The sequence below is a fragment of the Sorex fumeus genome, unplaced genomic scaffold (genome assembly GCF_029834395.1).
Source record: "Sorex fumeus unplaced genomic scaffold, SorFum_2.1 ptg000063l, whole genome shotgun sequence".
NCBI lineage: Eukaryota > Metazoa > Chordata > Mammalia > Eulipotyphla > Soricidae > Sorex > Sorex fumeus.
Window position 1 is genome coordinate 80,239,023 of NW_026606120.1, and position 15,971 is coordinate 80,254,993.

At 39.2% G+C, this 15,971-nt stretch overlaps 1 protein-coding gene across 8 annotated transcripts in view; it reads left to right on the forward strand.

The window, feature by feature from the left end:
- Positions 1–15,971, forward strand: part of TANC2 (tetratricopeptide repeat, ankyrin repeat and coiled-coil containing 2) — a 413,565-nt gene that overhangs the window by 266,685 nt on the left and 130,909 nt on the right. For all 8 annotated transcript variants that reach the window (XM_056126689.1, XM_056126692.1, XM_056126693.1 and 5 more), the window contains one exon: positions 14,384–14,647. In XM_056126689.1, the coding sequence (XP_055982664.1) occupies positions 14,384–14,647 (264 nt within the window). The remainder of the gene's footprint in view (positions 1–14,383; positions 14,648–15,971) is intronic.

Genomic DNA, 15,971 nt, shown 5'->3' on the forward strand with positions numbered 1-15,971 from the left:
CTTTCTCTTTGTCACATATGTCACAAAGTGATTAACTAAAAATCAGTTATTCCTTTGATTCCTTTATCAATAAGAAAAACACAGCTACCTGAAAATCAAATCTGTTTCTATCAGTACTTTGGCTCCCATTTAACTATAAAATAATGCCTACTCCCCCTGATCTGACCATAGTCAGCTTCTTGAGCATCTTCTCCCACCCTTTAGATTTCATTGTACCTTGACTCATTAGTTTTTACATCTTTATGCTTCTGCTCATGTCATTCTGCCCCATAATCTTCTTCACCCACTTATAGTAGATGTTCTCCTACATTTTCTTACCAATTCAGCCTAAGTATTCTGTCAGTTATTACTCCCACCTCTTCACTTCTCTGTCCCAACTTCTCTCTATCCAGTGCCTGTTGTAACTTTTTGATCCACAGTACACAGTATCCACAGTTCTTTTATTACTTTTTTGAAACTCATTTTTTTTTTATTGAATCACCATGAAATAGTTACAAAGCTCTCATGATCGGGTTTCAGTCATACAATGTTCCAACACCCATCCTTCCACCAGTGTACATTTCCCACCACCAATATCCCCCATATTCTTCCTGCCACCCCTCCCCCCACACACACAGCCTGCCTCTATGTCAAGCATGCACTTTCTCTCTCTCTCTCTCTCTCTCTCTCTCTCCCCCTCCCTCTCTCCCACTTTCCTTCTCTCTCTTACTCTTACTCTCTCCCTTCCTCTTTTCCTCTCTCCCTCTCTCTCTCTCCCTGTCTTCCTTTTTTCCTCTCTCTCTCTCCTCCCTCTCTCCCACTTTCCTTCTCTCTCTTACTCTTACTCTCTCCCTTCCTCTTTTCCTCTCTCCCTCTCTCTCTCTCCCTGTCTTCCTTTTTTCCTCTCTCTCTATCTCTCTCTCTCTCTCTCTCTCCTTTTGGACATTATGGTTTGCAATACAAATACTGAGAAATCATATTTAGTCCTATACCTACTTTCAGCATACAGAGAGATCCCTTCCAACCATCGTTTTCAAAATGGTCCCTTCTCTATCCTTACAGCCCACTCCCCCACCCCTTGAGGTAGGCTTCCAACCATGGACCAAGCCTCCTGTCCCTTGTTTCTACTGTCCTTGTGTGTTCGTCACATACTGTGTTTTTTTATATCCCATAAATGAATGCAATCATTTTATTTTCGTCCCTCCTCCTGACTCATTTCACTCAGAATGATACTCTCCTTGTGCATCCATTTGTAAGCAAATTTCATGTGTTCATTTTTCCTGGTTGCTGCATAGTATTCCATTGTGTAGATATACTGTAGTTTCTTTATCCAGTTGTCTGTTCTCAGACTTGTTCTAGCATTGTTTTAGAATTCTGGCTATTGTAAATAGTTTTGCAATGAACACAGAAGTGCAAATGGTATTCTGCTGTGAGTTTTTAGGCCCTCAGGATATATTCCCAGGAGTGGTATTTCTGGGTCAAATGGGAGCTGAATTTCTAGTTTCATGAGGAACGTCCATATTATTTTCCAAAAAAGGCTGAACTAGTTGGCATTCCCACCAACAGTAGACAGATTTGCTTGGAAAATTTAAGAGACTAGAAAGAATAATATCTGGTCATAAATTTCTATATATTAAAAAATAATTATAAAACAGCTATCAAATTTTATATGAATAGATTTTGAGAAATTATTTGTTTATATTTACTTTTCTAAGTACATTGTGGATTAGAGGAAAGTTGTAGGATTGGAACAATAGTATAGCATGTAAGTATAGTATTTGCCTTGCATGTGGCTGACCCAGGTTTGATCCCGTTATTTTATATGGTCCCCCAGTCCCCTCCAGGAGTGATCCTTGAGAGCAGAGTCAGAAGTAAGCCTTGAGCAATGCTGGATGTTGCCCAAGCCCCACACCCCACCCCCCAAAATGAAGTCGTATACGGCATACATAAAAATAGTCAAGATATTTCTTGTTACCTTATAAATCTAAAAGTTGACCTATCTTAATTGTTAATTATACCCTCTAAAAGATTTTCTCCTTCTGATTACTTCTGCTTTTACAAACTACATTTTGTTTATAATTCAGAAATAAACTTCTGAAATGGTCTGTTAGTGCTTTGTATGTAAATCCTGCCCCATCAACCAAAAATGGAAAAGATATTAACTATATTAACTTACCTCTTTTATTTTCTTTTTGGATATTTTCCTGTTTTTAATTTCTCAAAGATCACCACTGTCATATAAAAAGCAAGGTACTTGGCTTGCTCTTCAATCCCATGTTCTCCATTGAACACTTATTTCACTTGCTTGTCTGTTTTCTTTACTTATGTTTTTCACTCTGGAGAAGCCCATGTTCTCTCTTTCCCGTCAACATCTTTCAAAAGCAAGTTTCATTCAATAAAAACTATTTTGCTTCACTAAAAGAGCAAGATACTTGATCAAGAGAGCAAATGATGAGAGAATAGAACTGGGACTACAGTATTGGAAGTTGCTGTTCTTCAAATGTGACACATATGTAAATTTGAATTCTAGGAATGTTTACTGTAACCCTAGTATAGTAGAGAAGAAAGAGGCCATTAAATGAGACAGAATTGGGGGGTATGCTGTCATAGCTAAAGAAATGAAAGTGAGGTAGAGGGCAGAGTGATAATACAGCGCATGGCTGACCTGGGATTGATCCTTAGCACTCATATGATCACCCGAGCACTGCCAGAGTAATTACTGAGTGCAGAGCCAGGAATAATCCTTGATCACTGTCAGGTGTGACTCAAAAAAAGTCAAAAGAAAAAAAGGAAATGAAAGCAAAAAAGGATAGTAAAAAGGAAAAAATATTTTAAATGGCAGGGAGGGTAATTTTAATGTAACCATACAAGTAATCACAGTAATTAATTTGCCTGTTTTAAATTCCTTTAGGACTCAGTTCATTGTCATCCCTTTTTGGTGCATTACATTTTGCAATTAAATTCAATCTGTTTCTGTTCCCCATCAAAAGTAAACTGTTTCAAGATCTCAGTTCAAAAATTATTCCATGTAAATTAAAAGTATTAGCATTTCCTGACCCCAAAACTCATCTTTCAAATATCATAGCAAGTAGCAATACTGTGCTAGCATTTGGATAGCAGGGTAGCCTGCTTCGGAATTCTAGCCATTTAGAATGATATATGTTCAGGCTTATGATATATGTTCATGTACATCATAAGTCTGAATATATCACTCATATATCATAAACCTGAACATATATCATTCTTACATAATGGCAGAATATCTAAAATCCTAATGATGAGGTTCAGATTATTAGAAATGCAGATTTCCTGGATTTTAAGTGTTCTAAATGTAAAAGTTTCTAGCAATTAGAAAGTTTTAAATTATTGACTTATTTTATTTGACATAGGTGATTAAATTTATACCACAAAAAGCATCCCATCTCAGATAGCATAATTTTTCTCTCATTTTCATTTTCCTCATTTTCTCATTTCTCTCCAACCTTTTTTAAGTCTGTGACATTATGATTGTTCAGTAATTTTATGTTTGTGATTATATTTTGGGCCAGAGCAATAGCATAGCAAGTAGGGCATTTGCCTTACACAGGGCCGACCCGAGTTCAATTCCTCTGCCCCTCTCAGAGAGCCTGGCAAGCTACTGAGAAGATCCCACCTGCACGGCAAAGCCGGGCAAGCTGCCCGTGAGGTATTCGATATGCCAAAAACGGTAACAACAAGTCTCACAATGGAGACGTTACTGGTGCCCACCCACACAAATTGATGAACAATGGGAGGACAGTGCTACAGTGATTATATTTTATTGATAAAACTTTTTTATATAATGGTCATATATGTGTTAGCTATCCCTCACATATATAATCTATTTGATATTCTAAAGCTTTGTGATATATACGTTATTTTTCTATTCTGTTTCTTTTTCAAGTTTAATTTTAATAATGGTCCTTTGAGGTATGATTGTATGTATTCCGTATTATATATTCTGTCTGCTTTAGCAAAAAAATATATATGGCAAAACTAAGCATGAATCAATTTGATTTTTTTATTTTTGTGGAGATCACAGTTCCTTCCAGGTGGTTATAGTTCTTGGATACATTTTTAATCAAATTTTGGAATATTAATTTCTTGAGATCGCAATTTTATTAGGAATTTTGGTCTTTATCCTATTTGCATGTATCACATAACACCTTCAAAGATGAAATGTCTGTTGCTGTGTCCACTTTTCAGCATTTATGTTTTCCTAATGTTTTCCATTAAAAACTAAAAACCAAAATCACAAGCTCCTAATGAAAGCTCCTTTTTCTTTAGTAAGGCATATTCTAGTAGAATGTGTTCTTTGATCCAAATTGCCACATTTCAGAAGTCACCTCTCTGAGTCATAAGCTGAACATTAGATAACTTCATTTATTTTTTATGTTTTTCCCACTCTTTTCAGAAATGAGCAGGTTTATCTCACTACACAACTTTTCTAGTTATTGTGCTCTGCCATCTACTTCTTTCCCTAGTTACTGGATTACTAAGTAATTTTTTGGTTACCATGGAGCTACATTTATAAGGATAATATGTTTGTTAAAGAAGTAGACATGCCCAATGAAGTGATCAGAGAGGCCAAGCAGAATATACTTGTTGCAGAATTGACCTGATTAATATAACAATAACCATCACTTAGTATAATCTATGGGCCAGATACTGTTATTTGACCCTCGTAATGATTTTATGAAAATATAATTGTAAAGTTTTAGAGGGGCTATTTTTGGTGTTTCAGCAACACTCAGCTGTGCTCGGGCTTTACTCCTGGCTCTCTGCTCAGGGATCACTCTAGTTGGGCTCAAGGAACCATATGAAGTGCCCAGGATTGAACCCAGGTCGACTGCATGAAAGGAAAGTGCCATATCCTCTGCATTATATCTCAGATCCCCTGATAATCAAGTTTTCACAAGATCAGATTTTTGAAAGGATATCTAAGACTCAGAAGAGAATGCTAACAAAAGCTTTCAGTGAGGAAAGTACAGCAGGCTAACGAGAATGCAGAAAGCAGAGGAAACAAGGTACTTTCAGGTGTGGCTTTCCAGATCCTTTCTTTTCTTTTTCTTTCTTTTACTTTTCCATTTTTATTTTATTAAAGTTCTGTAACCATGAGTTACAACGTTATTTATAGTTGGGTTATTGACATACAGTGTTTCATCACCAATCCACCACCAGTGCCAGCTTCCCTCTATGAGTGTTCCCAGGTTCCTTCTCACACTTGATCCCCACCCCCCAGCCTGCCATCACAGACAGACACCTTTTATATTTGGTTATTAAAGTTTGGGTCTCATGATTTCAGTGTTGTTGGCTCTGGTTTAGTTTCAGATCCTTTCTTAATCACCTGGGATGTGATTTGTGATATCCTCCAGAATACAATAGTTTGTGCACAGAGACTCAGTTTCAGGAGAGCTTCCCGAAAGTCACAGTGAAGATTCTTATGTCCCTCTGGTCACAGAGTTAAACCAGACTGTCTTAAACAAGCATCCTCCAGGTAATCCATAGCCAGGTAATCAACTAGTTAATAAACAACTAGTCCTGGGTGTTTCCAGGGAATTTTCAAACTTTAAACAGTAAATTATAAATCATTAATTATCCCAATTGACCTTTCTTTCCTTTTTTTTTTCTTTTGGCTTTTTTTTTAGGTCATACCTGGTGATGCACAGGGGTTGCTCCTGGCTCTGCACTCAGGAATTATCCCTGGCAGTGCTCAGGGGACCATATGGGATGCTGGGGTTTGAACCCGCGTCCACCGCATGCAAGACAAATGCCCTACCCGCTGTGCTATTGCTCCAGCCCCGACCTTTCTTTCCTTGTCCAGACTTCCAGCCATCCCCATAAATAAGCCTAGAACTGCCCTAATTTAGCTGTAAAACAACTCTATATACCCTAAGTATGAAATTTTTTTCTTAGATTTATAAAACTGAGACTCGAAAACAATTGGTCCTGGGGTCAGAGCAATAGTACAGCTGGTAAGGTACTTATTTGCCTTGCACATGACTGACCCGGGCTCTATCCCTGGCATCCCATATGGTTCCCCATCCCACCAGGAGTGATCCCTGAGTGCAGAGCCAGGAGCAAACCCTGAGCACTGCCTGGTGTGAACACCCACAAAACAAAAGAAATTTGGCCCCAAGTCACACAAAGACAGTAAGAGTCAAAGCTGAGATTCAGATTCATGTCTGTTCATAAGCCACAGTTCTTTTTTATATATTTATTGAATCACCATTGACCCGAGTTCGATTCCTCCGCCCCTCTCGGAGAGCCCAGCAAGCTACCGAGAGTATCTCGCCCACATGGCAAAGCCTGGCAAGCTACCTGTGACGTATTCAATATGCCAAACACAGTAACACGTCTCACAATGTTACTGGGCCCTCTCAAGCAAATTGATAAACAACGAGAGGACAGTGAATCACCATGAGATACAGTTACAAAGCTTTCATATTTGAGTTTCAGTCATACAATGATTGAACACCCATTCCCCTACCAATGCACATTTCCCACCACCAATTTTCCCAGTATTCCCTTTCCCCTGCCTCTATGGCAGTTTCCCCCAAACTCTCTCTCTCTACTTTTGGGCATTATGATTTGCAATACAGATACTGAGAAGTCCCAGTTCTAACTATTATAGTACAGTGCATATTTCTCAGATAATCATCTCAGGATAGATGACCAAAGACAATAGAAATTTAATCTTTATCAACAAAAAATTAAGTGATAAACCGAGATAAAAGTATTGCTGTTATTGGGGGCTGGAGTGATAGTACAGAGTGTAAGGCCTTGCACATGGCTGACCTGGGTTTGATCCTCAACATCCCATATGTTTCTCTGATCCCTGCTGGAAGTGATCTCTGAATACAAAGCCAGGAGTAAGGCCTGAGCAACGCCATTTGTGCCCCTCCCCACCAAAAAAAATCTGTTTTAAATAATAAAGTATAGGAGCTAGTGAAATGGCATAGCCCTTGGGCTCATGCATTGCATCTGTGAGGCTCTGGGTTCAACCCCTGTCTCCCAAGTAACTAAATGAATATGTCAAATAAGAAAGTAATAATACGGGGGTATGGTGCCGCCTGCAGGTCAGTCTGTACCTGTGAGGCGAGTGCATCAGCAGCCTCATGGTACCTTCAGAATTCCAGATTCCCCAAAATTGCTGCTGTGCCTTTGGCTAGACCCCAAAAACTTGGGGCAAAGTTTACCAAGAAAGTAAATGGCCAAAAGTTAGGTATGTGGGAGACACACCCACAAACCACCTCTGGCTCAGCTATATAATTGGAAGCATGGCCTCTCTGGTTCCTTATGGAACTGCTTAATGGCCATGATCCCAGAGACTCAGAAACAAATCTCGAAACCCAACGACTTTTTGCAGAAATGTGTCCAGTCCCTGCAGTAGGTTACTGGTGCTGGACCAACCCAGGTGGGAATAGGTTTCGTGCCTTGGCCTGTTCCCCCTGGCGGCCTGGTGGCCATCATCCTCCAGAGACCACTGGACAGTCAGGTTTGGGCCCACAGTGACAAGACACGTGGGGCCTCAGGGGATGGGGGTGGAGCCCGCCCTTTCCTCCCCACCCCAACGAGACCCCGAGTCATCGCCCACGAACATTCTCTCTGGCTCCTGATCAAGCAGGTTAACAGCCATGTTACCAGAGACTCAGAAACAAATCTTAGAACCCAGTGGCTTTTGGCAGAAATGTGTCTGGACCCCACAGTAGGTTACTGTCACCGAGCCACCCCAGGGGTAAAGGGTGCTGTCCCTCTGCCTGCTCCCCCTTGGCAGCTCAGTAGCTGCCATCCTCCAGAGACCATTGGACAGTCAGGTTTGGGTCCTCAGTGACAAGACACGCGGGGCCTCACAGGATGGGGGTGGAGCCAGCCCTTTCCTCCCCGTCCCAAGGAGATCCTGAGTCGCCGCCCATGAACGGCTTTTCTGGCTCCTGATCAAGCTCCTTAATGGCCATGATCCCAGAGACTCTGGAACAAATCTCAGAACCCAGCGGGTTATGGCAGAAATCCCTCCAGATTTAATTGTTAAAATTTCAAAATTGCATAGCCACTACTGCAGCCACACGACATCATATGTTATTCATAACGAGCAATAGAAAACAAATTGTCTACTGTTGACTTTTCAGCAGATCTGAGTGTTAGGGTAAAATCCCAAATTATAATAGTGGGTCTAGTTTCAAAATATTTGAATGTAATCAAAGTAGAGAGAGAGTGATGTGGATATCATCTGCCCTGCAGGTAGGGAGAGGGTAGGATAGAGGTAAACTGGGGTTTTTGGTGGTGGAGAATGGGCACTGGTGAAGGTACGGGTGTTTCTTTGTATGACCGAGATTTAAACCTGAAAGCTTTGTAACTGCTCTCACGGTGATTCAATAAATAAAGTTATTAAAAATGAAAAAACAAGTAAGCTGGAGTTCATGCCCAGTTCAATTAGCTAATCAGTGGCTGAATAAAGAGCAGTACTCCTACATCAAAAAGAAAGTAATAAATACATCCCCAGGAAGCACAACTATAGTGTGTATGCCTCAACAAAAAGTGCTCACCATAGCAAACACATGTGTGAGGAAAAGAGTGCAAATATCACTATCCTGTGAGCACCAGAACCAGCTGCTTGCTGTGTATGCACCGCACCCCACTCCCAGGCATTGCAGCAACAGCTTCAACAGCAAAGGGAAACGGGAAGGGGAGGAAATAAGAAAATATTCACTGTATCACTGTCCTCCCGTTGTTCATCCGTTTGCTCGAGTGGGCCTAGTAATATCTCCATGTGAGACTTCTTGTTACTGTGTGTGGCATATTGAATATGTCACGGGTAGCTTGCCAGGCTTTGCCATGTGCTGGCGAGATACTCTCAGTAGCTTGCCAGGCTCTCCGAGAGGGGCGGAGGAATTGAATCCGGTCGGTCGGGTCGGCCATGTGCAAGGCAAACACTCTATCACTGTGCTATCACTCCAGCCCAAGAATAAAATACTAATTTAAAAAAAATTTTAAAAAGTAATAAAATATAGTGTCCATAGGAGACTGAATAATTTCTGCATTGTGCCACAAATGAACACAATTGTTCTCAAATCTTTCTAAGGTTACATATTTTTGAAAAGTGTTTCAGCATCACTATTCACTATTTACTATCCAGTATTTTATTTCTCTCTCTCTCTCTCTCTTTCTCTCTCTTTTTGCTTTTTGGGTTACACCCAGCGATGCTCGGGATTATTCCTGCCTCATACGCTCAGGAATTACTCCTGGCAGTGCTTGGGGCACCATATGGGATGTTGGGAATCGAACCTGGGTTGGCCGCATGCAAGGCAAACACCCTACCTGCTGTGCTATCACTCCAGTCCCCTATTTCTTTTTTAATTCATCAAATTCTATTGTTCAAAGTAAAATTACTGTTGCTGTCAATATAATTTTTAGTAATCTTATAGAATCTTGATGCTGTAGTTAACTAATCTTCATTAAATATATTCTTTATAAATTATTTAAAATACTGAAAATCTTGAAGCACATTGCTACCTTTGTAGATGTTTAAAGGTATAGTGTTCATAAGCTACTAAAAATGTGCTTATGGCTTAAACTAGAGAAAAATAATATATTTTTGTACATATATCAGAGAGAAGCCATACAAGATAGAAGTAAATCATAACAAACTCTAATTTGAAACCTAATGATAAAAACTTGTACCAGCAAGAGAAGATGGAAGAATGTGAAGCGATAGTACTGGGGTTAAGGCACTTGCTTTGCATGAGTCCAATCCCAGTTCTGTTTCCAGCACTGTCAGGGCTCACTTCTGAGCACAGAACCAAGAATATCCCAAGACTACAAGATGTGATTCAATCCCCCAACCCCAAATAAACAATAATTCATATTGGGACAAAAACATACAGAAAAGAGAAAATCAGTAAATAACACATTTTTTTCCATGTAGACAATCCTGTAGGAAATAGGGCTTTCCACTCTCTGACTTTGAGTTTACTGACTGTAGCAGCTGTTTAAACTCTAAGCTTCTAGTAAGAATTACAAAGTCCATTCATTCCCTACATCTTTTTTCCAACTGAAATATAATCCACTTAAAACAATAGCATTTGTTTGGTAAAAAATTCTAATATTGAATCGAGGAATATGTAAAAGGATAATAGTTTATATCTAAGTAGTTTTATTTCAGAAATAAGTGACAACACAAAATGAGAGATCAAACTTAAAATTACCATTTGTAATAGCCCCCAAATGCTAAATAACTAGGATAGATTTTAGCAACAAGAGATATGTCCCGAACAGTGAATAACTGCTAGGGATTTGATCGGTTGAAATATTTTTTAATTGCTAAGGATTTGGTCTGTTGAAATTTATATAGAATAATAACCACCACACACCCACAAATAGCCAAAGCAATCTTAGGGAAACAAAATTTCCCTGAATTAATCTATACGAAAAAGATGTGGTTATCAAACAGTGTGGTAATGGAATAAGGACAGGCTCTCAGACCAATGGAATAGAATTGAGAGTACAGACACAGAACTCAATTATATAGATAAAGGAGCAAAGAGTATGAAGTTGAAGAAGGAAACTTTCTTCAACAGGTGGTATTGGAAAAACTGGTCACAAACTGGTGGGTCACATCCAAAAAAAAATAATTCAGAGACTCCTTTTCAACAGCATGCGCAAAAAGAGATAAACAGAAACTTCCTCAAAGAAGACATATAGGTAACCAAAATGTCTATGGAGAAAAAGTGCTCTAAGTGCTCTGCATCACTTACCAAGGAAATGCAAATCAAAACAGTAATCTAGATAGTTCTCACCCCAGTGATACTAGTGCATATCACAAAGAACAAAAACAACAAGTCCTGACAGGCTGTGGGGGAAAAGGGACCCTCATTCATTGCTGGTGAGAAAGTTGACTGTTCAATTCCTTTGGAAGACAATATGAACACTTCTCCAAAGAACTAGGAATTGAGCCTCCAGATGTTCTGGCAAATTCCACTTCTTGAAATCTACTCTAAGGGCCCAAAAGAACAGATATTTGCACCCATGTTCATTGCATCACTATTGACATAGATAATATCTGGAAACAACCCAAGTATTTGAGAACATATAGATGAGTAGAAAAACTATAGTCTATACATCCCAATAGAATACTATACTACTTGGCTATAAGAAAAGATGAAACTATGCAATATGCTGCTACATGGAAGAATCTGGAGAGTATCATGCTGAGTGAAGTTAGTGGGGGAATAAGATGAGGGGACACTAGAACATTGGTCGAAGGAAGCAGATACTGCAGGGTGTGGTGCTGGAATGTTTTATGCAGGAAACCATACAATTGACAGTATTATAAACCATGGTGCTAAAATAAAAACATTTTTTAAATTTTTATAAATAAAAGATTTCTTGCTTCTTTTAAAAATTCTGAGGGAAATTTGCAAAGATTAAAAACAAAAAATAGGGGCTGGAGCTATAGTACAGCGGGTAGGGCATTTGCCTTGCACGTGGCTGACCTAGGTTTGATTCCCAGCATCCCGTATGGCCCGCTGAGCACCACCAGGAATAATTCCTGAGTGCAGAGCCAGGAGTAACCCCTGAGCATCACCGGGTATGACCCGAAAAAAAACAGAAAAAAAATGTACATGCACTATTGAAAAACCCAAGTGATCCATGTTATTATGATGCCAGTGCTTTATAAATTTATCAGTATTAGGATCTTATAATCCATAGCAGACATACCAAATCTGGATATTCACCAAATTGTGTTGTACAAAAAATGATTTTTATATTTCTTGATAGTTACATTTTAAAATACTAAACAATGTCTAGATAACAATCTGGATGTTTCTTCTTGGCCCACATAACCCAAAATACCATCTGGCCTCTTAAAAAGGAGATTTCAAGATGATAGAGAAATGGGCTGAAGCGATAGCACAGCGGGTAGGGCTTTTGCCTTGCATGTGGCCAATACGCCAACCCGAGTTTGATTCCTCTGCCCCTCTCGGAGAGCCTGCCAAGCTACCGAGAGTATCTCGCCCACACGGCAAAAGCCTGGCAAGCTCCCCGAGACATATTCGATATGCCAAACATAGTAACAAGTCTCACAACGTTACTGGGCCCACTCGAACAAATCGATGAACAACGGGAGGACAGTGACAGTGACAGAGAAATGGTAAAGCACTTGCCTTGAATACTGCCAACCCCTGGTTTTGATCCTTAGCACCACATATGGTTCCCTGGAAACAGCTGGGATGGCCCAAAATGCACCCTCACCCTCAGAAAAAAAAATGTGTAAAGGAGAAATCCCTCTGTTTAAGAGCAGGAAACCTAGCCTCAGCTTACATCACACAGTCTCATCTCTATCTTCTCTAATTGACACCTCAGGTCAGAGTATGGAATACCACATAAGTGTTAAATGACTCAAATGTTTATTTCATTAGGGAATTTCGTCCACAATATATAAAGTATTCTTACCTTGTAATAAAAATATATATGATTTGGTTTTTGTATATGGAACTAGGACTTTGGCTTAGTCTCTGTATGCTTTTGCTTGTTTCATGATTCCAGTAACTGCTAAAAGTTAACATTTTATAGTATGAAAGAAAACTTCAAATTGCGTTTTTTACTTTCCATAAATGTAATATCTAGTAGAGGGGGCAGAGTACATCTACAACAGACAAAAGAATTAAGTAACATTGTACAGTGAAAAATGACTGGGAACCCTCATAATTAGTTGCCTAGGAGACCATTTTACTAACTGTGTGACAATGGGCAAAATGCCGAGTCTTTCTCCAAGTATCAATTTCCTCATCTCTATAATGAGGATGTTAATACCAGTCCTGCTTAATTCAGTGTTGGTGATCAAGTGGTATCATAGCCAGTCACAAAATTTAATCATAATAAAATTATATATATTTATGTATTATGTTGGGTAGTCTTCAATTGGACTCTATAATCAATTGCACAATGGAGACGTTACTGGGCCCGCTCAAGCAAATCAATGAGCAACGAACAGGAGGACAGTACAACAGTGCTACAATCAATTGCATTAAAAGCAGCATCTCATATCAGAGTTTTTCCTAGGATGTTATTTCTTTACCAATAGTCAAAAAACCTCTTGAGTCCTCTGGGTGTTGGGCCCTTGAGTTGCTTTTCAGTTCTTAATGTTTTCTCTTTTAAAACATTTAATTTTCTTTCTTTTTCAGACTTGTCACTATTTAAAATAATTTTCCAGAGGGAAATCACCTCTAGATCTTGGGTCTCAATTCTTTTAATATTAGAGCACTTAAAGTGTAAGCAAAAGATAGGAATTGACTTGTTAAAGGACACCTGGATGACATCTTTTATTCCTGTTTTATAATTATCGCTAAAGTCTTTATAATCTGGATTTTACTGTTTTGGGCTGGAGCAATAGCACAGCGGTAGGGTGTTTGCCTTGCATGCGGCAGGCCCTGCCCAGCCGGGTTCGATTCCTCCGCCCCTCACAGAGAGCCCAGCAAGCTACTGAGAGTATTTCGCCTGCACAGCAAAGTCTGGCATGCTCCCCGTGACGTATTCGATATGCCAAACACAGTAACAAGTCTCAAAATGGAGATGTTACTGGGCCCGCTCGAACATATAGAACAACGGGAAGACAGTGTTACAGACAGTAGCCCTTTTATTTTTAGGGTTGATGAAAATGCTCCTGTTTATCATTAGTGATGAAACAAAATTAAATTCTGGAATTTGAGTTTTTTATTTGAATAGAGATTTGGATATATATGGTTTGGGACTGTAAATAGTATCTGAACAAGATTGCCCCGTGTTGCTTCCCCTATGTTAGCGTCCATTATGGACTATTTTATTCTAGTTCTTTGTTACATATAAGACTAGAAATAAAGGAAAACATAGAATATAATATTATAAATCATTTTTGATACCTGAGGCATTCTAGGAATTCATTAAAATTGTGTAAGTATACCTTTGATGAAATTCTGGGATTTATGACATTCATAGGTCCTAGTTTTAGCATTAATATATGAATTTATTTAGTTCAAAATAGTAGAACTGAAAAGAATATCAGGAAAAAATCTGTGGAAAATGGTTATATTTTGGTCAGTGTATTTCTATTCATCAGAAACTTTAAAATAAAATAATTTACTTGAGATCAGATAGATAGTATGGGGTAGGCCTCTTGCCTTACACACACAGCCTACCCTTGTCTGATACCTGCCACCACTGTGTTCCCTCAGCGTTGACAGGAATATGCCTTAATACAGAGCCAGGAGTAAGCCCTGAGCCCATCGGATTGTAGCCCAACCTCCCCTCCCAACCCCCCAATTTACTAATATTCTTATTTAGTCATGAATTTGTAAAGCAATATATGTCTTGAATATTTTAATTAATTTTTCTCTCTTTTTTTTTCCAGCTACATTAACAAGCTATTCTGAGAATGTGGACCGCACAAAATATGTTGGGGAAAGCAGTAAAGAATTGGTATCTGGAGGAAACCTAAAACCTTGGCAGTCTCAAAAATCCGGCATGGATTCCTGTTTGTATCGAGTAGATGAAAACATGACAGCTTCCACCTATAGTTTGAACAAGATCCCGGAGAGGAATTTAGAAACAGTTTTATCACAGTCAGTGCAGTCTATTCCTCTGTATCTTATGCCACGGCCAAATTCAGTAGCAGGTAAGTTTGGTGTTTGTGTTTTCTAATGACCATCTTGCTGGTATACATGTTGAAGTAAAAATTAAATTATACACTATAATATTTAAATTTTCATTTCTCTTTCCTGACCAAGAATTCGTTTGTGTTTCCCTATCTGTTGTTTATCTTTTTGAACCAAATTGAAGATTTGTACTCCTCATATGATTGTCTTGTTCCCCCATCCAAAAAAACACAATGTAAGAAATGAACATTGTAAGCTATATTGTTAAACTACTAAAAGTCTTTTTCCTCATATCTGAAGATTTTATAAAGATTTCATTTTGGGGGGCCGGAGTGATAGCACAGCAGGTAGGGTGTTTGTCTTACACTTAGCCAACCCGGGTTTGATTCCCAGCATCCCATATGGTCCCTGAGTAGGAGTAATTCCTGAGTGCAGAGCCTGGAGCAACTCCTGAGCATCACTGGTGTGAGCCCCCCTCCCCCAAAAAAATTCAGTTTGGGGGCTGGAGCCATCATACAGTGGATAGGTCCCTTGCCTTGCATGCGAATAACCCAGGTTCGAACCCTGACACCCCTTATGATTTCCAGGGCCCGCCAAGAGTGATCCCTGAATAAAGAGTAAGTCCTGAGCACTGCTAGGTGTAGCCCACAAACCAAATAAATAAAAGATTTCAGTTTGAAGTTTGTTTTTGGTTTTAAGTTTTGCTTTTTTTGTGGGGAATGGGGATTAGGTTTTGGTTTGGGGACCTGGTAATATTCAGGGGTTACTCATGGCTTTGCAGAATTCCAGGAAGTGCTCAGGCTACCTCATGGGATTCTGGAGATTGAACCCAGGTTGGTCATTTTCAAAACCAGCTCCTTATATTTCAGTATAATTTGTGTTTCAGGAACCTCCATAATTTTGTTTTGTTTTGTTTCAGCTTATTTTTGTGCCATACTTGGAAATGCTCAGGATTTATTTCTGGCTCTATGCTCACTCGCAACAGTGCTCAGGGGACTGTGGTGCTTAGGACTTAAACTAGAGTCAGCCATATGTAAACCAAGCACCTTACTTTTGTACTATCTCTCTGGCCCATCATCTATAATTTAAGGAGTGACAGACAAGCAAGAACTTAACTTGCTCATTGCAAGACCTCAATTGTTTTCACTACCTTGTCTTTGTTATAGAGGAATTAATAGGTACCTATATTTCTGGGAATTAAATTAATCACCATTAACAGTCTCAAACATAAAGGAATAATAGAGGTTAAGTGACTAGAATATACACTTTTTCATTTGTTTGAGTGCTTGGGAGACCATGAAGTGTTAGGGATTGAACTTGTGCATCCCGCATGTAAAACAGGCA